Raw genomic sequence first — 22055 nt, forward strand, 5'->3', positions numbered from 1 at the left:
CAATTCTCTGCAGCTTCGGGCCCGGCGGCGTGGCCTAGCGGCTAAAGTCCAATTCTCTGCAGCTTTTAAATATCTTAAATAAATGAGATGAACATGGTGATGTGGATAATATTTATATTAATTTTTTTAAGTTTTATCAGATTAATTCCTTAAATTGGAATTGCTGCAATGGCCATGGCACAATGGCTCAATAATCCTCCCCTTGGAAATGCCAGGATCCTGTATGGACACTGGTTCATGTCGCAGCTGTTCCACTTCTCTCCGGCTCCCTGCTTGTGGCCTGGGAAAGTTAGCATAAAGAACATTCCCTATAGAGATATAGGGATGATTACATAAGAATGGTAACTTTTTTAGAAAAATGCCACCTTTCCAGCCTACTTTGTGGCACAGTGACATAATTTCTGCTGCTCCACTTCTGATCTACCTCACTACTGATGCGACTGGGAAGGCAGCAGAGGATGGCTAACACTGTGGGCCAGATGAAACTCCATTCCCCTGCCTTTTGCTTCGCCCAGCCCTAGCTATTGTAGCCATTTGATGAGTGGGCCATCTGATGGACGCTACTTCTCTGTGCCTCTGTAACTGCCTTTCAAGTAAATAATTTTTTTTAAATAATCACCTTTTATTGGGGGTCACCCCAACTAGGCTATGGCAACCACTGGTGTGCATGAGGAATGTGGGCAGGGTCAGGCTGGGCCACAGCACCCATCTCGTTACCTGAGAGATGGGGCTGGAGGCAGAACTGGCCAGGCAACTGCATAAACTTGTATGAGCACTGGCTGGTGCACTTAACAATCTGAACTTGACCTGCACTAGCTAGCATACACATGAATCATTTCTGAGGGCAACCTAGGCAAGGTCTCTTGCGGGATTCCCCAAGTAGACCACTGGACTCAGACCCAGCTCCAGGGAAAATCACAAGATGTGTGGTCAGACCTTGGAATACGTATGTCATGTCTGGGCCTCCTCAGTTACTGATGTCATGACATGTCCAGATGCACACAGGTGACATGACAGCCAGCTCATCTAGGCCTGCAGAGGGTGTCGAGTGGCTCATCAGAAGATAGAAAGCAGAACAGTTGGGACAACTCTCCTGGCTAATCTTTGCAGCAAAATGTCTAGATCTATGGGCTGCACACTGAGCTGGATCTGTTCAGCCCATAGACCTTGGGAAGATCTTCTCAACTTGGGTACAATCAAGCTGACCTCATCTCAGAACTATCAAAACCACGCAAGTAGCACCCTTGGAACATTCTTCCCCTTATTGGGGTCTCTAAAGCATCATCAAATGACTGTCGCACATCCCCAGGTGCCGATAGTTTGACAGCTAGGAGCAGTCCCTGTCCCACAGCCCAAACCCAGCACACCAAAAGAATAAAAAGAAAAGAACTGAAAAAGTCACCTTTAATGAAAAATGTATACCAGAATGGAGTTTTTTTGTTTGTCTGTTTTTTAAAAGATTTACCCATTTTCACTTGAATCGCAGAGTTACAGAGAAAGACGGTGAGAGAGAGAGAGCCTCTGTCTTTTGGTCCTCACCCCATATGGCCACAACTATTGTAGCTGAGCCGATCTGAAACCAGGAACTTCATCTGGGTCCCCGTCTGAGTGCAGGCACACGAGCACTTGGGCCATCCGCTGCTGTCTTCCCAGGCACTTTGAGTGAAAGTGGAGCAAATGGACTCAAACCTGCACCCAAATAGAATGCTACAGGTGGAGGCGTACTGTGCCATGTTACTCATCCACAAGTTGTAGTTATTAATTTTGAAAGGTAGAGACTAGTAAAAGTAGATTAAGCCTCTAAATAAATTTATTTGAATGGACTTTGGTGTTTATCAGGCTCTTGTTTATATATTTCCTTATATCTGAAGAATTTCCCTTCATTTACTTAGATTTAGGGAAGTAATGAAATAGGATAGCAGTGGTGTTATATTTCCAATTAAGATATAAATGTGTGGGCCCATCACGGTAGCCTAACAGCTAAAGTCTTCGCCTTGCATGCGCTGAGATACCACCAGTTCTAATCTCGGCAGCCCCACTTCCCATCCAGCTCCCTGCTTGTGGCCTGGGAAAGCAGTCGGTGAGATGGCCCAAAGCCTTGGGACCCTGTACCCATGTGGGAGACCCAGAAGAGTTCTTGACTCCTGTCTTCAGATTGGCTCAGCTCTAGCCGTTGTGGCTACTGGGGAGTGAATCATCAGATGAAAGATCTTTCTCTCTGTCTCTCCTCCTCTTTGTATATATCTGACTTTGCAATAAAAATAAATAAATCTTTAAAAAATGTGTGATAATATTACTCTTAAAATATATTCTGGCAAGTAGCAATTATAAAGCATTTTCTTTGTAACTTTTTCTTTTAAATTTTTTTTATAAAACAAAGTAATGTTAATATAAAATTCAGAAACTTAACCTGCCTGTTTCCAACCCTACCGTTACTTGAACATTTAGTACATATTTAACATTAATTAGGAATTACTGGGGCCTAAAATAAATTACACATCCTAACTTTTAATTACTTCCTCAGTGGTAATTGCCTGGTTTTTAAATTAACATTCATCAGAAGCTTCAGGTTCATGATCACTCTTCACGTTTCTGTCCGTGTTTTCTAGGGGTCCAGTTGCTTGCTCTGTTAGTTCCCACTTTGATCTCTTACCTGCTGGATGACAGTTCTTTTGCCTCAGCAAAGGCAGCTTCCAAAGATCTTCATGAGTTTGCACTCCAGAATTTAATGCACATCGGCCCTCTCTATCCTCACGCCTTCAAGACAGTCATGGGGGCTGCTCCTGAGTTGAAAGTACGTCTAGAAACTGCTGTTCGAGCAAGCCAGGCCAGCAAAGCCAAAGCAGCCGCCAGGCCGCCAGCCCCTGCCATACATTCCGCACCAACAATTAAGCTGAAAACGAGCTTTTTTTAACTTGCTCTTTCCTTCACGTTTAGATTGTGAGCTGGCACCAAGGTAGTGGTAGCCACTCTGTCGTTTCAGGCTGTGGGTTCTGTTTTATTTCTGTGTTGCTGTTACAGTGTTTCTGAGTTGCTTAAATGAAATAATGTTCACACCACATATTGATTTTTAAGGAATGAATTTTATCATGTGGTGAGTGTCTTCATGTTTATTCTAATAATGGTTCTCTTTTATTAATTTATTTTTTAAAACACTGAGCCGTAGTCTTTTAAATTCTAAAAGCGTAATTTTATCATGTTGGGCAGCCTGTGGAGGTATCTGTCATGAAAAAAAATTCAGTTGAAAAACCAGTAGATTTTAAATTTTGGAATAACTGAAATAATAGAAAGTGTCTGTGATGTATGTACCATGAATAAAATCACATTTTGTAAGCATTTCCCCAAATGTCCTTGTCTTTCTGATGGATGTTTTTACTTTCATATTAAATTACTAAATTATGCTTGTGTGTATTTTAGTTGTTAACTGGCTTAAAATTCTTTAAATAAGGTCCATTAAAATATTTTAAATGTTGTTTAATGTTCTTTTTTTTTGAAGAGCCTGTTATGTTTTGTAATATTACAGCCTTGGTTCTGGCTCCGATGGTTAGTTTTGTTCATCAAATATTGATTGACTGCATACTGTGTGTAAGGCATCAAGCTCAATGCTGCAGGGGATACAGAAATGAATTAGTCATGATTATATAGTTCCCCCAGACTCTCATGCAATGATGATATACCACTGGAAATAGATAACTGATGGAAGAAATGTTTGTTTACCATAGCATCTAGCAAATTTCACCTAGCAAGTTTTACCTTTATCTTACTTTATCTTACTATAAGATAGTTGTATTAAAGACATTACTTTTCTGAACATTCCACCTGTATAACTATCACTGGCAACCTGATGTTTCTTCCCTCACATACCTATAGCAATCTGTAGCTAAAATATCCATGCATTGCTCCTCAGTGTTTTAGATACCTCAGATAGACGCTTTATTTATGCTTTTCCTCACTGGCTGTTACTTCAACAGGGTTGTTTTTTCATTTGCAAATTCGGTTTCCAAAATCATTGGTTTTGTTTTGTTTTGTTTTGTTTTGTTTTGTTTTTGTAACAACTTAATTAAGATCCTATGCACATACCTTTGTAGGTCACCCATTTATAGTGGACAATTCAGTGATCTTTAATATATTTACAGAGAAGTGAACCAGCACCAGATCAATTTTTGCACCTGTTCATTATCCCAGAAGCCCCTGTTCCTTCAGCTGTCATCCTACAATCTCTGCATTTCCACCTCCCACCCCCAGCTTGAGCTGCCATCCATCCACTCTTTGTATATATAGCTTTTCTGTCACAACCATTTTATGTATATGGACTCATATGTGACCTGGGTAACTAGTTTCTATCATTGTTACTTTCATTATTTGAAAAAGAGAGACAGAGTGAGATCTCCCAGCTGCTCATTCACTCTTCCCAGGCCTGCAGTAAGCAGCGGTGGGCCAAGTCAAAGCCAGGAACCAGGAACTCAAGCCAGGTCTCACCTGAAGGTGGCAGGCACCCAACTCATTGGGCTGTCCCCTGCAGTCTAAGGGTGCACAGTAACAGAAAACTGGAAGAGAAAGCAGAGCTGGACCTCACAGGCATTATGGCTGCTACCCCAAACACCTGCCCATAGGTAGGGGAATGTAAGAACACTTTTAAGGTTCATTCTAGTCGTGTGAATTGCCTTTTTTTTTTTTTTTTTTTTTTGCTTTTAAGATTTTTTTATTCAAAGGCAGGTTTACAAGAGAAGGAGAAATAAACAGAAATCTTCTCTCCACTGGTTCAGTTCCCAAAAGGCTGCAACAGTAGAGCCAGGAGGTTCTTCTGGGTCTCCAACTTGTGTTCAAGGGCCCAAGGACTTGAGGCATCCTCTGGTGCTGTCTTCAGCCATAAGCAGGGAACCGGATCAGAAGTGGAGCTGCTGGGACATGAACTGGTATCCTTATGGGATGCCACCCTGCAGGCAGAGACTGAGACTATTGTGCTGGGCCCAGCACTTTTTTTAAATAGGGCTAAACAATATTCTTTAGTATGTATGCAACATTTTGTTTCTCTATTGAAATAACATTTGGATTTTTTCCACCTTTTGCCTGTTATGAATATTGATGATTTGAGTGTTTTAGTGTGAATATATTAATGTCTCTCGGGCACATATCTAAGAATGAAAATGCAGAATCAAATACTTTTAAATTGTTAAGGGCTGTCAGACTTTTTTATTTAAAGATTTATTTGTTTTTACTGGAAAGGCAGATCAGATTTACAGAGTAGAAGGAGGGACAGAGAATGATCTTCCATCCACTGTTTCACTCCCCAAGTGGCCACAAGAGCTTGAGCTGAGCCAACCTGAAGCGAGAAATCAGGAGCTTTCCTCTGGGTTTCCCATGTGGGTCAGGGTCCCATCCTTTGCTGCTTCCCAAGGCCACAAGCAGGGAGCTGGATGGGAAGTGGAGCAGCCAGGACATGAACTGGTGCCCATATGAGATCCCAGCATTTGCAAGGTGAGGAGTTAGTCATTGAGCCAGCCCACCAGGCCCCAGACCATCTTCTATTTTTGTCTTGTGCACCTTTGCATGTATGTACATGACCCCCTCTTACTCGTCTTTTTATAAAATGTATTTATTTCTACCTTGGCTGTCTTTGCCACTACCTCCAAGGCTTTGTCAAGCATTTCCCTCTTCATTGATGACTGCATCAGGCCTTAGCAAAGGCTCTCCCTGCTTTTCTCCCTCCCTCTAACTTTCAGTGTGTCCTTCATACTTTACTCAAATCCTTCTAGTCCACTGACAACTTCCAATTTCTGAGTGTATCTGACAGAGGAAGTTTTGTTTGAAATCTTGCATTTATTTGCTTAGCTTCTCAGCCCATGAGACGTTTCTCAAACTGAATATTTCTATTTACTTGGTTGTAAACATTCAGTGTCATGAAGGTAAAAGGAAAGGCACCATTAGAGTAAGAAGGCTACTTTTTGAAGCATTATCTAAGTAGTTTTGATAGCATGATACAAAATATCTTCTGTTTGCCTTCCAAGGACTGTTCAGATTCATCTGTATGATACATTTGAGTTATGAAAAGTAAGATCTGAACTAAGGTGTCCCTTCCAAATCAATAAGGGATAAAACACCACATAGACTCATCCTTTGGGACTTCAGTTTTCTTATGCATAAAATGAGCTATTTCGGAGGTACTCTCTCCGATTGTTCACACATCTAAAAAATACACAAATCTGTAGTTATCCTGCTTATTTTTCTCATGAGAGTGAATCTTTGATCTTTTAATATTGGCACATAATATTATTTAATAAGTAGTTTGTAAATGTGTGAAGTTGCTATTGCCATGAGAGTGTAAATACATTAAATATATGGACCAGACACAAAAGATAAAATACTATAGATTGTTAATAAGAGTTGGCATTTTCTTGTGTGGCAGGAATTGTACTAGAAACTTTATTATTTTTTTATTCATATAATACCAAATGATGGAAATAATTAGACCAATTGTCAAAATGTGTTTTATTATATGCATTACAGTGCCTCACATTTGCTTCATTCGTAAAAATTTTAGATTAATGTCAGAAATGACTAGAATATAGTTGTTAATAAATTTCTTGCCATACTACCTTCCACCAGATGGCTTAATTTTAAAATATACTTTCATTATGATGAACTCTAGCTTTTTCATATCTAGATGTAAAAGTTATTTGTGAACATAAGAGACTTTAACTTAATAATTTCACATTATGATCATAATTTACAATAGTTATCCTCAGCTAAGTTTTTGGTATCACTGAACAAATGTATGAAATTCATGCATGTGCAAGTAACCAACTCAGACTTTTATTTTCCTTTAAGGGATTTGTACACAGCCTTTGTCCCAGATCCACAGTTTTTTCTGACTTTGGAACTCATGGGTTTCTATTTTAGGCATTGTTTTATATATAAATATATTTCTCCATTCCCTTTTTCTCCTTTGCTTTCAACTCTGATAAAATAATCCATGGGCATTTAAGTGGAATCCATGGATTTGCAAATGTATATAATTTGTATAACTTTAATCATTGATTCCACTCTAAATCTCTTCTTTATAATTTCTTTCCAACAAGAGGAAAATAACTTTTTATTTGTGAAACAAGTTTTTAATTTTGTCTGAGTAAAAGGGAATATTAAAAATCAGTGTTGTATCTTGTAGTACATTAGTGGAGTCTGATAGTAAAATCAGCATTATTTAATATTTTGGGAAAGAAAATCACCACAACTGAGTCCTCAGACTAAATTAATGTGGATGGGTTAGCCTGCTTTACATAGCTTGTAGCCATGTTTCATACAGTGTTCACTGCAGCCTGCTTTCCTCCATTTATTCTATCAGCATTTTCCTATCCTGTCCATCCAATCAGAATGAGATACATTTAGTAATGGTCACTTTCTTTTTTAAGATTTATTTATTTTCAGAGTTACAGAGAGGGAGAGACCGAGAAAGAGAAGTCTTGAATTTGTTGGTATACTCAGATGACCACAACATGCTACCAGTGCTGGGCCAAGCAGAAGCCAGAAACTTCAAACAGGTTTCCAACTTCAATAGCAAACATTTGGGCTATCCTCTGCTGCTCTTCCCAGGTGATTGGCAGGGAGCTGGATGGGAAGTGGAACAGCCTGGACTGAAACCAGCGCTCATTTGGGATGCCAGCATTGCAAGCGGTAGTTTTACTAACTATGTACAAGGTTGGCCCTAATAAGTAAAATTATCTCTTTAAGCATTCACTTAATAGTGATTGTACCACTTGTGATTTAGCCGGTAATCCATGCTTGTGTAATATTCCCACTTTTACATTTGATAACACCGTGTATGACTTTTCCATATGAAACTTTGTACATTATTTCCTTTTTGAAAAACACCTAAAGGTGTTTCAAAAAACATAAGAAGTTTGAATTTTGATACAAATTGCTGAATCTTAGAAAGTGATCCTTGGGCCCAGCAGCGTGTGGCCTAGCGGCTAAAGTCCTTACCTTGAACGCGCCAGGATCCCATATGGGCGCCGGTTCTAATCTCGGCAGCTCCACTTCCCATCCAGCTCCCTGCTTGTGGCCTGGGAAAGCAGTTGAGGACGACCCAAGGCCTTGGGACCCTGCACCCACATGTGGGAGACCTGGAGGAGGTTCTAGACTCCTGGCTTCGGATTGGCGCAGCACCGGCCGTTGCGCTCACTTTTGGGAGTGAATCATCGGACGGAAGATCTTCCTCTTTGTCTCTCCTCCTCTATGTATATCTGACTTTGTAATAAAATAAAATAAATCTTTTTTTAAGTGATTCTTTTCAGAGTGAAGAAAGGTGAAATGAAACCAGGCCATTGTTTTCCAAATTTCAAGAACATGATTGGGAGAGCTCTTAAATCCCCACAAACAACTAGACCTAAATGTATTCCAGAGTATCATTTCTGTTAACTGTAAATCATTAATAAACTAGCAGAAATGCTGAAGGGGGCATAGAATTTTTAAAGAGAAAATACATGTGTTAAACAAGTAGAATATACACACTGTGTCCGCAGTGTGTACATGGCAAATAGTGGTTGAACGCTCAGCCTTATGCACAACATGTCCAGGCAATGTCAAGCTATTGAGTATCTAGGCATGGTAAGCCAGAGGAGCTGAACGTAAACGGGCAGTGTGATGATAAATCTTTAGGTAGGTAGCCCAGTTAGCCTATCCACACCAGCAGGTAGATATCTAAAATAAGTAGTCAGCAAATTAACATGAAGAAGTTTTCTAAGAAAACCAAGTCAAAAATAAAAGAGATCACCTTGTGATACTGCAAGCTTTTTTAAAAGATTTTTTTTTTATTAGAAAGTCACCTATACAGAGTACTAGCTATTTTTTCTGAAGATTTATTTATTCTTATTGGAAAGGCAGAATTACAGAAAGGAGAGACAGACAGATCTGTCCACTGGTTTACTCCCCAAAAGCGCACAATGGCTGATGCTGATAGGAAGCTAGGAGCGGGAGCTGCTTCCGGGTCTCTCACATGGATGCAGAATCCCAAGGCTCTGGACCATCTTCCACTGCTTTCGCAAGCCACAAGCAGGGAGCTGGATGGGAAGGTTAACAGGAGGGATATGAACCACTGCTTATATGGCATCCTGGCGCATTCAAGGCAGAGGATTAACCAGCTCACACATTGCATCAGGCCCTGATACTGTACTTCTTGACACTGAACAGGTAGAAGCAGGATTTGACTTGCTGTCTATCACAAATTTTTATTTGTAATACAATTTCTATCGCTGTATAGGTTTAAAAATCTTTTCAACTACTTGAAAGGCAGAGCAAGACACAGAGAAAAAGAGCTTGTTCACCTCTTTCACTCCCCGGATACTTACATCAGTCCCGACTGTGCCAGCTAAAGGGGTCCAAGCATTTGCTCCATCTTCTGCTGCCTCCCAGGATACATTAGCAGAAAGCTGGACTGGAAGAGAGCAGCCAGAACATGATCTGACACTCCAGTGTGCGATGTGGAGGATTCAAGGGTTGCTTTAACTTGCTGTGCCCCAATGCCTATTCTCTAATGTCATTTCATTCATTAAACAATTAATTTGTAGGGCAGCCACTACATGGATAAATGAAGGCTTTATGGAAAATGAAATTAAGATATGTTTTTGTTAGGCCTGGCACAATGGCTCAGTTGCTAAATCCTTGCCTTGCATGTGCCAGGATCCCATATGGGTGCCAGTTCATATCCCAGCTGCTCCACTCCAGCTCCTTGCTTGTGGCCCAGGAAAGTAGTAGAGGACAGCCCAAAGCTTCAGGACCCTGTACCCACGTGTGGGAGACCCAGAGGAAACTCTTGGCTTCAAATCATCTCAGCTCTAGCTGTTGTGGCCCCTTAGGAGGAGTGAACCAATAGACAGATCTTTCTCTGTCTTTTCTCCTTCTCTCCTTCTCCAATAAGAAATAAAAAGAAATCTCTGTGGGGGAAAAAAAGATGTTTATGTTGCAGAAAATTTTGAAATCCATACTTTGCTATGTTTTTTTTAAGAATATGCATTTTCCATGGCTTTTAAAGACCTCTTGTTTATGTCAGGCATTGCTACTACAGTAGTGAACAGTTGAGCACAGAATCTTCCGTGTTAGCCTTACATTCTGCCTACACAATACGGCAATCATATCTTGTGACAAGGAGCGGTAAGGAGCGGTATGAGGTATGACGTAAGGACTCCTCCTTGGGGCTGTCTGAAACCTTTGTCTCTCTGCTCAGCAGATTTACACATATAACTCCTGACTCATGGGGTGTGTCAGCTTGCAAATTGAATTAATTTAAGACTGAACTCTTCACCTATTTATTGAAAACATGCCTTTGAGCCCATAATCTCCCCCAGAAGCAGCTCAACTCTCTTATCCAGTTCCTTGAAAAATCCACTTTGGTTGATAGTGCTGGTACTTCTAACTTTCTCATTATATTTAGCTCATTGACAAGTCTCCTCAATATCCTATCACAACCTCCCATATATCTTTTTTTAAAAAGGATTTATTTATTTATATTGGCAAGGCAGATTTATAGAGAGGACAGAAATATCTTCTGTTGCTGGTTCACACCCCAAATAGCTGCAATGGCTGCTGCTAAGCCAATCTGAAGCCAGATGTCAGGAGCTGCCTCAGTAGAAACTACCCCATATTTTGGATTTTTATCTTTGTCTAGGCTAACAATAAGTAGTTCCATTTTGTTTTGTGGCACAAAGCAGTGGCCATGGCTCCTAGTCCGTGGTGCTGTGTGGATATGCAAGGATGTTTGTTAACTTCAATCAATGTAAGTAAACACATTTCCAAATTAATAGTACTTCCCACTTAAAGTAGCTACTGGGATACATCTCCATCATAAATAGAAGGGCTTGTGTTCAGTAAAGCGGTTCAGGGTGTGGATGGTAGGGTCAGATTGCCAAGGTGACAATCTGACTCTTGTCACACTTACAGCCTGTGTAACCCTGGGCAAGTCACTTTTCCGCTTTTTAGTTTCTAATCTGTAAGAGAAGGATGACTAAATCTCATAGAGTAGCTGTGGATGAAATGACCGAATGCTGGCAAAAGGTTATGAACTACTGCCTTTCCCTTAGAAAATAATAATAATAATAATAATAATAATAATAATAATAATTTTGCCTAAAAATATGTATTTGTCCTCTGGAAATGAAATGGTCTCCTGTTGAAAACTCATCAGTTGATTGAGCATCAGGAGCAATTTCTGAATATGATTCTAAAAACCCGGCATAACCTTCCCCTGCCTGTCTCACCCTCTCATTTTATCTCACACCAGCACCTATAGTATTGTCCTCATCTGTCTATATTTCACAGCAACTTTGCGATAACTGAATTAGTGCATGTAAAGATGCCTTGTTTTCTGGAGTAAATGCTCAGTTGTAAAATAATAATTATTACTTTAGTCTTACTCTTTATTTGCCTGACAACCAACCAGACTTAACAAGCTGAAGCCAGGAGCCCAGAGCTCCATCTGAGTCGGCCACATGGATGTTAGGGGCCCAGGGACGTGGCCCATCTTCCACTGCCTTCTCAGGAGCAGGGCCAGAGAACTGAATAGGAAGTGGAACAGCCAGGACTCAAACTGATGCTCTGATATGGGATGCCCAATAGTGCTAGCAGCAGTTTAATCCACTGTGCCACAACACCAGAGTCCTGTTCCCCTTCATGTTTTAGTCTGGTTACATTTTCATAAAAATATTGCAGTACTAATTAAGTACGAATTATTGTCATGTACTAAGAATCATATCGTAAATCATCTTTTTTAATAATGAATTTGTGTGTATGGACTCTATAAGTTTGAATACAATCAGCTTATTGGTCATAGTGTTACATATTATGAATTCATGTGAACATGCATATAAGCCTGGTTCAAACCACTCCTACCCTCCTACTCCTGTTACTTCATGTTCTGCCACCAAGGGGAAATCTGGGAAAGGAGGTAACACTGATAACGGTAGAATTTTCCATGACAGAACAGCAGCATATACTATAATGAACACATATTGAACAACAGAAACATATTGAAGGCCTGCAGAATAGAGGGAGAGAAACGCAGTATGTGCAAAGTAGCTTCACTCCTGCTGCTAAAAGTAGGAGTAAAAGCATGGATTTTCAAAAATTAAAAGTGCACTGAGTATCTTCAAATTCATTCAGCTTTTTTGTTTTCATGGCACATTTCCCAGATTTTTACACTCTCATGCTTGTCCAAAATTTTTTTTTTTTTTACAATATATCATTTTATAATTCTTTTGAGAACCAACTTAATTTATGTCTGAAGAATGCCAGGTGAGACTTTGGGGAGGAGGAGCTATTCTGAGCAATTGAAACCTAAATCAAGATGGGTTGTTTAATAGCAGAAAATTGGCTCAACCTGGGAACACGTGTGCCTCCATTGTACTGTCAGCAGGAAAAAAACGTATTTATAAAAATGTCCTTAAACACACACACACAGAGTTATTTTTATACCCTGAAGATTACATTAAGTATTTGAACTTCAGTTCCTGGCTTAGAAATAGGGACACCTTAGATATGGAAAGGAACCAACGAGTTATGAGTCAAGTTTTCAACATTAGAGATTTTATTTTATTTTATTTTTTTAATTTATTATTTTTTTTTATTATTTAACTTCATTAATTACATTGTATTATGTGACACAGTTACATAGATACTTGGGTTCTCCCACCCCTCCCCAAACCCTCCCACCATGGTGGATTCCTCCACCTTGTTGCATAACCACAGCTCAAGTTCAGTTGAGATTCCCCCATTGCAAGCATACACCAAACATAGAGTCCAGCATCTTATTGTCCAGTCAAGTTCAACGTCTTCTTAGGTATACCCTCTCTGGTCTGAAGACAGAGCTAGCAGAGTATTATCCCAGTCAATTGAAAGCTCCATCATACCATCAGCTAGAGATTTTAAAACAGAAAAACGGCAGAAGCTGTGAGTGTTGGGGTGCGGTGGCTGAAGTGCCGCTGCGATGATCCTCCTGCATGACTCCCTGTTACCTGGCTTCTCTCTTCCAGTTTGCTGCCAACACAGCTGAAAGGTGTTGAATGATGGCCTAAGAAGTAGGGTCGCTGCCACCTACGCAGGAGATGCAAGGCCCAGGTGGCGTGCAGGACTCCTGGGTTTGGCCTTTTGCAGTGTCTGTCTCTGTCTCGTTGACTGCCTTTCAAGCAAATTAAAAAAAAAAAATGCTTCAAAATGCAGCTGAACTATCCAAAAGTTAGACTGGGGAGCAGAGCTGTACCTGGTACCCAGGCACTCCAATACAGGATGCCCCAGGCTATACCTTACTGGCTCTTTTAAAATTATATAAGCAACTTCAATCATATTCTTCCAAAAGCTAATAACAGTAACAATACCAATAGCAATGGTGATGCTATTAGCAACAAATAGAGGCTATTTTCCCATCCTGTCATGTAACAGTGATCTAAACTCTTGAACAGTCTCAAATAGAAGTTCTCCATTTGTGACCTGCTATTGTCTTGTTTTCCTAACCCGAATTACACACGCAGGCAGCAAGGGAGGCTGGCGCTGGTGGCGAGGCAGACAGAGCCACAGGCAGGAGGAAGCAGGGCCGACTCAGAGCCCAGGCCAGTGAGCTGGGGGTGCCAGGCGGGCGCGCGGCTGGCAGGAGAGGAGCGGTTCTGCACAGTCCTGTTCCCTAAAGCTCCCCTCAGCCTTGGGAAGGCCTCGCTCCAAACAAGCAGCCCTTTCTTTCTCTTCTGGCCAGAATTCTGAAAGAGCCATCAAATTCAATTTGAAGCCTTTTCTTTGAGCAGTTAGAAGAGTTGGAGATGCAAATAGCCGGTCATTTTGGGCAGTTTTAGAAAAATAACCTCTTTTCTTAAAGGAAAAATACAAAGAAAGAGCCAACGAAGTCTCCATCTTTTGGGGTATAGCTATAATTCCCATTCCACAAAGCATACATGCCATGAATCACACAAATCACAAAGGCTCCTATTCGCTAAATAACCTTGGAGCATTTCATAATATACACCGAAGAACCTAGGCGTACACATCAGGGTTTCAACCATCACTGTGTTCTCAGGAAGGAAACCCTATTTTATATCACACAAGCCTTACTAATGATAAAATTAAAAGACCAGGAAATCAGCAACACCTTGAAGTTTGAGACTTACTGGTTAGGTTTAAACATTAAGCTGATAAATTTGTTTGTTTGTTTTGCTTTTTGTTTAAAAAGATTTTAAAGTTTATCTTGTCTATGTTAAAATTCTGAATAGGGGATGAGAAGTGAGCCTCTTATATGGTTTTTTTTAACATGTATCATTTCGGTTATCTTGTCAACGCTATTATCATAACAGCGGTCAATATTTGGTATACGTTATATGCCGAGTTCTTTGCTAAGAAGTTTTGTCTTTCTTCTCTCATGTACTTATACAGAGTGGCTGTTTAAGGAACATATATCTTTATATATTAAACATGAAGAAATTGAGCATTAAAAATACATTTTCATGAGATTTCTATATTTGGGAAATTGTAGTATGTGGAATAAAATTTAGGTCTGATTAATTGCAAAATATCATGTCTTTTCTAGTTATCTTTTCAGCAAAAAAGAAGTTTTTTTGAAGTCCTAAGACAGCACAGAGATTGAGAAGGTGCATTTGAGAGATTCTGGGGTCCCATCGCATTCTGTTTCATGATCCAAGTTAGGGTTACCTGGAAGGGTTTAGTTTGTGAAAGTTCACAATTTGTGAGCTTTTCCGAAGATAAAGTGTCCAAAGCAATTCATGCTGAATACAGAAAAAGTAGAAGACAGATGAGCACACACACTGACCATAAATCACTAGTAAACTGGCAATTCAAAAACTGACAATTTCAGAAGCTCATTTGGTACAGGAGGAAATTTTGAGATTCATGGTCTGTGTTCTCGTAAGCATTTTAAAGTAAAAGATCCATAAAGGAAAGTCTTCTTTTAAAAAGTAATCTTTTTTTTTTTTTTGGTAAATTACAGAAGAAACATTACGTATGAAAGTTTTGGGAAAAAGAAAAAGGTGTATTTATTTCTTCATATTTTTATCTTATCAAAATCCATCTTAATGTTTTGGTGTACAGAAGGGTTTCATGACACAAAGCATCAATTCTATGGAATGTGAATGAGTTCTTGAAAAACCACAAAAGAAAGAGAAGAATCAACCTGTTAATGAGGAGTTCGGGAAATCTGCATGCTCATCCACTCATTCAAGGCCTCACTGTGGACGAGTTCACATTTCTTTGCACTTCAGTTTTTCTGAGCTGTAAATGGGAGGCTTGGACTGTATCTCAAGGGATACTTATAGCCCAAATAATTTATGACATAGGCAGTGCAGCCAGGCCTGCATCAACCTCAGTGGTAATAAAGAATGAATTCATGAGGCAGACACATTGAGCAGCTCGAAGTGAGCTGGCCACTTTTCTTTGCAACCAGAGCAGATACAATGTGTTTCCTGTCCTTTCCAAAAGGAGTCATGGCAGGGGGGAGGGGAGAGAGGACAGGATGTCCTTCCCAACATGTCACTCACCAGCATGCATCTTTACATTCTTTTCCCCCATGTGCCTCAGGACTGATATCCTGAAATGTACCCCAACAACTGGAGGATTATTTTTTTTTAATTTTTTAAGATTTATTTTATTTTTCATTGGAAAGTCCAACATACAAAGAGTGGCTGGAGCTGAGTCAATCGGAAGCCTCGTCCAGGATCCTCTTCCGGGTCTCCCACATGGCTGCAGGGTCCCAAGGCTTTGGGCCATCCTCCACTGCTTTCCCAGGCCACAAGCAGGGAGCTGGATGGGAAGCAGGTCTGCTGGGATTGGAACCAGCGCCCATAAGGGATCCTGGTGTGTTCAAGGCGAGGACTTTAGCCGACAGGCTACCGCGCCGGGCCCAACCGAAGGATAATAAAGAATTTGTTTGAGTGATGTTATTGTGCCTTTCATTTTCCGTTGTTATCTATGTATATATATGTAACTATATATATATATATTTCAAATGCCTTCCTTTCTCCATGTTAGAGTGCAAATTATTTATTTATTTTTGGTGCACCGTTCCTGGCGGTACTACAATACCAGGTCGATGCGTGGAGTGGTTGGAGCAAGCTCCTGTTCCAACTCCTAGTTTCAAAAATCCATTTAATGTCCTTGGATAGAGCACGCATCAGATATTAAACTGAACAGATACCACACTTGATTTTGGCCAAAAGGCTGAGAAGCAACTAGAGTGCGAATTTAAAGTGATATAAAATCAGGGACATCAGAGAAGGAAAACATTTAGAGATGTCACTTCACGGGAAGGACGTGGTAGCGCCTTTGGTGGGGTGGTTTCATTGCCAGTTTGCTGGTGAACCCTGGAAAAAAAATGGGAACCGGACACGTGAAAGCCAAGAAGTGCCTGATAAGACAGCTCTGGAGAGGGAGGAAAAACAAAAAACAAAACAAGACTTTGTTCTTTCAGGTCGTGTAGCTTTAAGCACGGGGAGTCTTGATTAAATATGTCAATCTCCCCTTCCTGACAGAACTGTGTCATCTATCTTTATATCCCCAATGCGGGATATCTGACCATCGAAATGTCTCTCCCACCAAACTGCGTTAAAAACTTAACTGAGAGTAAGCTAGCAAGTTGCCGGCTGCGAACTTCTGCGGGATTTAAGGCAGCGGAGCAGCTTTCAGAGGTGGAAGGCGCAGCCGAGAGCCGCAGCCAAGAGCGCAGGGGGCGGGCGCCGTCGGGGCTCGTCACACGGGGCACCTCGGGCAACAGGTCTGGCGTCCTCGGGAGAGGCCGGGCTATGGCCACCACGCGCACAGCCGCGGTGGACCGAGACCGAGGGTCACACACCACCAAGTCGCAACGCAGGGGACAGGATCGAAGCGGCTGGCAGGAGAGCCCGGCCCTGCGACCGTAAGGCTTCTTCAAAAATGGCCAGGAAGCCCTCACGATGTGCGTGTCGGCTTCACATTCTGCCGTGGTAACAACTTCCGCGAGCGTGTGAGAGAGAGAGAGAGAGAGAGAGGGAGAGGAGAGAGAGAATGTTCGCGCGCCGCGGGGACCGCCGCCCGAGGACTTCCGCGTGCTAGCGAGCAGCCAGCGTCTCAGGCCCGCGCCAGGCCCTCCGGCGCAAGAGGAAACCCGCGCTCCCCGTCCGGGCGGGCGGGCCCCGGCAGCGGGCCGGAGGCGGGGCGTCCGCCACGCCCGGGGCTGAGGCGAAGCCCCACAGGCCGCCGAGGCCCGCGCTCCGCCCCGTGACTACATTTCCCAGCAAGCCCCGGGCCGCCCGCGCGCCGCAGTTGACCCATTTCCCGGCCCGTCACGGGCTCGGCCGGCCCCCCGCGCCCAGGCGCTGCTCCCTGCTGACTGGGGTGTGGGCGGGGAGCGGCGGAGGGAGGAGGAGGCGCTGCCGGCTGCCGCCGTTGCCTCCGCTGCTGGGCGCCTGGGCAGCTCCCCGGGTTTCCTGCGGGCCGCCATGGACGAGCAGGCGGGTCCCGGCGTCTTTTTCAGCAACAACCACCCGGGAGCCGGCGGTGCCAAGGGGCTCGGGCCTCTGGCAGAGGCTGCCGCGGCCGGCGACGGGGCGGCTGCGGCGGGGGCGGCTCGAGCCCAGTACAGCCTCCCGGGGATCCTGCACTTCCTGCAGCACGAGTGGGCCCGCTTCGAGGTGGAGAGAGCCCAGTGGGAGGTGGAGCGGGCGGAGCTGCAGGTAAGGACCCTCCCGGCCGTGGCCCTCGGCATCCCGCCTCTCGGCTCGCCTTCCGCCCCGCCCCGGACCCTCGCCCCCCTCCCCCAGTCCGCGCTCGTCCCCTCCCCAGTGGCTCGCGCCCGTCCCACCCTCCGGAGCCTCTTCACCCCTGCCTGTCGCTGTCCCCACTTCTAGCACTCCAGGTCTGCCCAACCACTGACGCCTTGTTTACCGTCCGCGCTGCTTTTCCGTCTTGCTGTTTTCCCACTCGCAACTGCCAGGCTTGGTTCCACTCTTTGGCCGCCGCATCTCGGAGGGCATTCCCGTGGCAGTTTGCAGGGGGGGCGGCGCTGACAGTAGTTTGGGGAGACCCCGAGCAAGTCATCCCCGGTGCCGGCGTGTCCCCTCTTAGGTCTGCCCGTGGCAGGAGGTATTGGCAGTTAGCTTCTCTCTGCCAGGAAGGCGATCAAAGAAGACAGCAGAAGTTGTGTCAGCCAGGCCTTGACTGTGGGCTGAAAGCTGACTTTGGGCAAAAGTGTTCTCAGAAACTCCAGCCCCCTTTTTTGTTTGTGTGACTGTTTCTTCCCTTCCTGGCCACCCTCCTCGCCACTCCGTATTCCACGTTCATGGGTTCATGGATTTGAAGTGAAGAACTGATGGTTCCTGTTGCCAGAATCCAGAGTTTCTCAAAAGTGAATTTTCAGGTTTTGTGTGTGTGAAATTGAGCTGTAGTTTCGAAGGAACCCCAGGGCTGCGCTGTTGGGATCGTTACCTTGCAGAATGGGAGATCAAGGAGGAGGAAGGGCACAGAGGAGCGATTGTGGGCGCTCAGGAGAGTGGAAGCCAGCTGATACCGAACAGGGCATTCTGAGTTCTAAGTAGGTTTTATGGCAGTTGTTTAAACTTCCAGTTTCAGGAGTAATGGAAAAGACGGAGGGGTTGGGTCTGTCTCAGGGGGTTATCCTGTACCCTGAAGGAATTGGAGGAGGCTTTTGGTTTGTCAAATACTTGAAGTGAAATGCTGCCCAGTGGGTGGCCCTTGCCGTTGTTGTTTGTAACAAGTATTTCTTTGGCCCTGAGGAAGGAGAGGGGAAACCTCTGATGCAGACTCCTTCGGTGGAGTGGCACTGGCTGTCGAAGGAGCAAACGGGGTTCTTGTGGCTTGGGTCAGAGTGAAGGCTGAGTTGGCTGTCAGCTGTGTGACCTTGGGGAGATCCTTAACCTCTCGGGGCAGCCGCTTCACCCCGGGTTTATTCCGCACAGACTCCTTGAAGGCCAGCTCTGAGTTTCCAGTCTTGGGGAGAAGCAAAGCTGATGAGGCTTCTGCCCTCAAGGAGCTTCTGGGTAGCTGGGAGGCGCTCAGTCAGCACTTGAAGCTGCGGGACACAGTGGCCCGCGGTGGCACCTGCCGAGAGGAAACCTAAACCGGGGCATCGGGTAGAGCGCTGGGGAGGGTGGCTGGCCAGCAGAGGCCTCCAGGAGCTGGCTGGCAGGAGGAAGGGAGGGAAGAGGGATAGTTTTTGTACTTTCTTGTCTGTCTATGTCTACCATTGCGTATTTATGTGCTTTGGCTGTGTTCCCATCCTTGCCGTCAGGTTGCTTTTAAAACTGCTCTGTTGATATTCCTAAATTTTCTCATGAGAAATAACCATGGGTTTGTGGTCCGCAACACTCTATTTACCCTCCTAGCAGTGTATTCTATAAATGAGCTTGTGGATTTCAAGCTTCAAGCGGGGTGTTAAAGACAAGGTGTGACTTTTTATTTATTTACTTATTTTTAAAGATTTACTTATTTTGGTTGAAAGTCAGATTTACAGAGAGAAGGAGAGACAGAGAGAAAGATCTTTCATCTGCTGGTTCACTCCCTATACGGCTGCAAGGGCAGAACTGGGCTGACCTGCAGCCAGGAGCCAGGAGCTTCTTCCGGATCTCTCAGGCGGGCAGGTTCCCAAGGCTTTGAGCCGTCCTTGACTGCTTTCCAGGCCACAAGCAGGGAGCTGGGTGGGAAGTAGAGCAGCTGGGTTATGAACCCGTGCCCATATGGGATCCTGATGTATGCAAGGTGAGGATTTAACCACCAGGTTATTGCATGAAGCCCAAGATGTGACTTTAAAAAAAAAACAACTTTTTTTTTCTTTTAAATTGTTTGTTTTGTGTTATATTTGATAGAGACAAGAGCTCTTCCATCTGCTGGTTCACTTGTCAGCTTTCCACAGTAGCCAGGGCTGGACCAGAAGTCTGAATCTCTGAATCTCCAATAAAAGTGTCAGGGACGCAGATATTTGGAGCATCATCTGCTACATCACACACGTGTGAGCAGGAGGTTGAATTAGAAACCAGGGGAGGGCTGGTATCCCAAGAGGCAAGTTAACTCATTGTTCTGCATGCCTACCCCAAGTTTTGAGCCCTTTTTTCTTCCTTCCTTTTTTTATTTTTCTCTTTCTCTACTCCTTTACTCCCCTCCCCCGTCTCTCTCTCTCTCTCTCTCTCTCTCTCTCTGTGTTTTCATTAAAGTTTACCTGTTTTTTTGAGAGAATCGCACAGAGAGAGATGGGGAGACAGATCTTCCATCCATTGGTTCACTCTTCAGATGGTTGCTGTGATCAGGCTGGGCCAGACCAAAATCAGGAGCTTTTTCTGTGTTTCCCACAGAGGTGGAAGGGGCCTAGATGTTTTGGCATTCTTTCACTGCTTCTCCCAGCCGGGGAGCTGGATCTGAAGTGGAGCAGCTTGGACCTGAACCAGCACCCCTGTGGGATGCTGGTGTTGCAGGTAGCAGCTTTACTCACTGTACCACAAACCACTCTCTTAAGATTTGAATTTTAACTTTATACAGTTGAAGGAAATGATTTTTGTATATGGCTTCTTGGATTTTGTTTTCCAATACAGTGAATTGAAGTTACATGAATTTGATCAAAAACAGAGGAAAGAGTGGTGGGTGCTAACCTTTGTATCTGTAGAAATGTGGGACTCCCACCCGCTCTGCGACCTGCTCACTCCTGTCATGTTTCAGCTTTGCGCTTTACCTGAGATGGTTGTCAGTCTGCAGTTTTTTACTCACATATGTGAAATGTAATGTAGGTTTTTTGGGAGTGCTTATGTATCAAGGGCACTACTTTTATTTTTTTATTTTTTTATTTTTTAGATTTATTTTATTTTTATTACAAAGTCAGATGTACTGAGAGGAGGAGAGATAGAGAGGAAGTGGAGCTGCTGGGATTAGAACCAGCGGCCATATGGGATCAAGGCGAGGACCTTAGCCACTAGGCCACGCTGCCGAGCCCAAGGGCACTACTTTTAAGAAAATGTATCTATTTGTTTATTTGAGATAGTTACAGGGAGTGAGTTCCTAGCCACTTGACTCACTTGTCAGATGCTTAGGGGCTGAAGGCCTGGGGTCAGAACTAATGGACATTTTCCCAGGAGGTGGCTGGAAGCCAGTGTTTGAATCTTTCCTGCTGTCTTCCAGGTTCTGTGGTAACAGGAAGCTGAATGCAGAAGCTGGAAGGCAGGACTTGAACTCGGGCACTCAGTTGTGGGATGTGGGTATTCTTAATCAGCAGCTCTAACGGCTACGCTGATTATTTTCCCCTGAATGTTCCTTTTTAATACAATTTAATTTTTGTACAAATTAAGCTTCCACAGAGAAGCTTAAAAAATGAGTTACAGGGCCCGGCGGCGTGGCCTAGCGGCTAAAGTCCTCGCCTTGAAAGCCCCGGGATCCCATATGGGTGCCGGTTCTAATCCCGGCAGCTCCACTTCCCATCCAGCTCCCTGCTTGTGGCCTGGGAAAGCAGTCGAGGACGGCCCAATGCATTGGGACACTGCACCCACATGGGAGACCCGGAAGAGGTTCCAGGTTCCTGGCTTCGCATAGGCCCATTGCGGCTCACTTGGGGAGTGAATCATAGGACGGAAGATCTTCCTCTCTGTCTCTCCTCCTCTGTGTATATCTGGCTGTAATAAAATAAATAAATCTTTTAAAAAAAATGAGTTACATATTATTTGAATAAGGTAAATATTACCTGTATTGGAGCCCAGAGTGATGGCCCAGTGGCTGAATCTTCTCTGGAAGCTCTGGGATTCCATATGGGTTCGTGTCCTGGCTGTTCCACTTCCCGTCTAGCTCCCTGCTTGTGGCCTGGGAAAACAGTAGAGGATGATCCAAAGCCTTGGGACCCTGCACCCACGTGGGAGACCTAGAGGAAGCTCCAGGCTTTGGATTGGTTCAGTTGCAGTCATGGGGGCCACTTGGGGAGTGAACCAGTGGATGGAAGATTTTCTCTCTGTATTTCCTTCTCTCTGTAAAATCTGCCTTTCCAATTAAAAACAAAACAAAACAAAAAAACCAAAACAAAACAAAAAAAAAAGAAAAAAGAAAATATA

General features: G+C 43.6%; 2 protein-coding genes and 1 pseudogene across 5 annotated transcripts in view; 2 read left to right on the forward strand and 1 right to left on the reverse strand.

Annotated features, from left to right (window-relative positions):
• Nucleotides 1–3468, forward strand: part of HEATR5B (HEAT repeat containing 5B) — a 95843-nt gene extending 92375 nt beyond the window's left edge. For both annotated transcript variants that reach the window (XM_058668068.1, XM_058668067.1), the window contains one exon: nucleotides 2610–3468. In XM_058668068.1, coding sequence (XP_058524051.1) covers nucleotides 2610–2914 — 305 coding nt within the window. In that variant the 3' untranslated portion in view covers nucleotides 2915–3468. The remainder of the gene's footprint in view (nucleotides 1–2609) is intronic.
• A 12563-nt stretch (nucleotides 3469–16031) lies between these two features.
• Nucleotides 16032–16212, reverse strand: LOC118760790 (U2 spliceosomal RNA; annotated as a pseudogene).
• Nucleotides 16213–17303: 1091 nt separating this feature from the next.
• Nucleotides 17304–22055, forward strand: part of LOC131481019 (striatin) — a 118304-nt gene continuing 113552 nt past the window's right edge. For 2 of the 3 annotated variants that reach the window (XM_058668085.1, XM_058668087.1), the window contains exon 1: nucleotides 17304–17690. In XM_058668085.1, the coding sequence (XP_058524068.1) occupies nucleotides 17457–17690 (234 nt within the window). In that variant the 5' untranslated portion in view covers nucleotides 17304–17456. The remainder of the gene's footprint in view (nucleotides 17691–22055) is intronic. The other variant, XM_058668086.1, reaches the window with a different exon arrangement.

This window comes from Ochotona princeps, chromosome 8 (genome assembly GCF_030435755.1).
Source record: "Ochotona princeps isolate mOchPri1 chromosome 8, mOchPri1.hap1, whole genome shotgun sequence".
Classification (NCBI taxonomy): Eukaryota; Metazoa; Chordata; class Mammalia; order Lagomorpha; family Ochotonidae; genus Ochotona; species Ochotona princeps.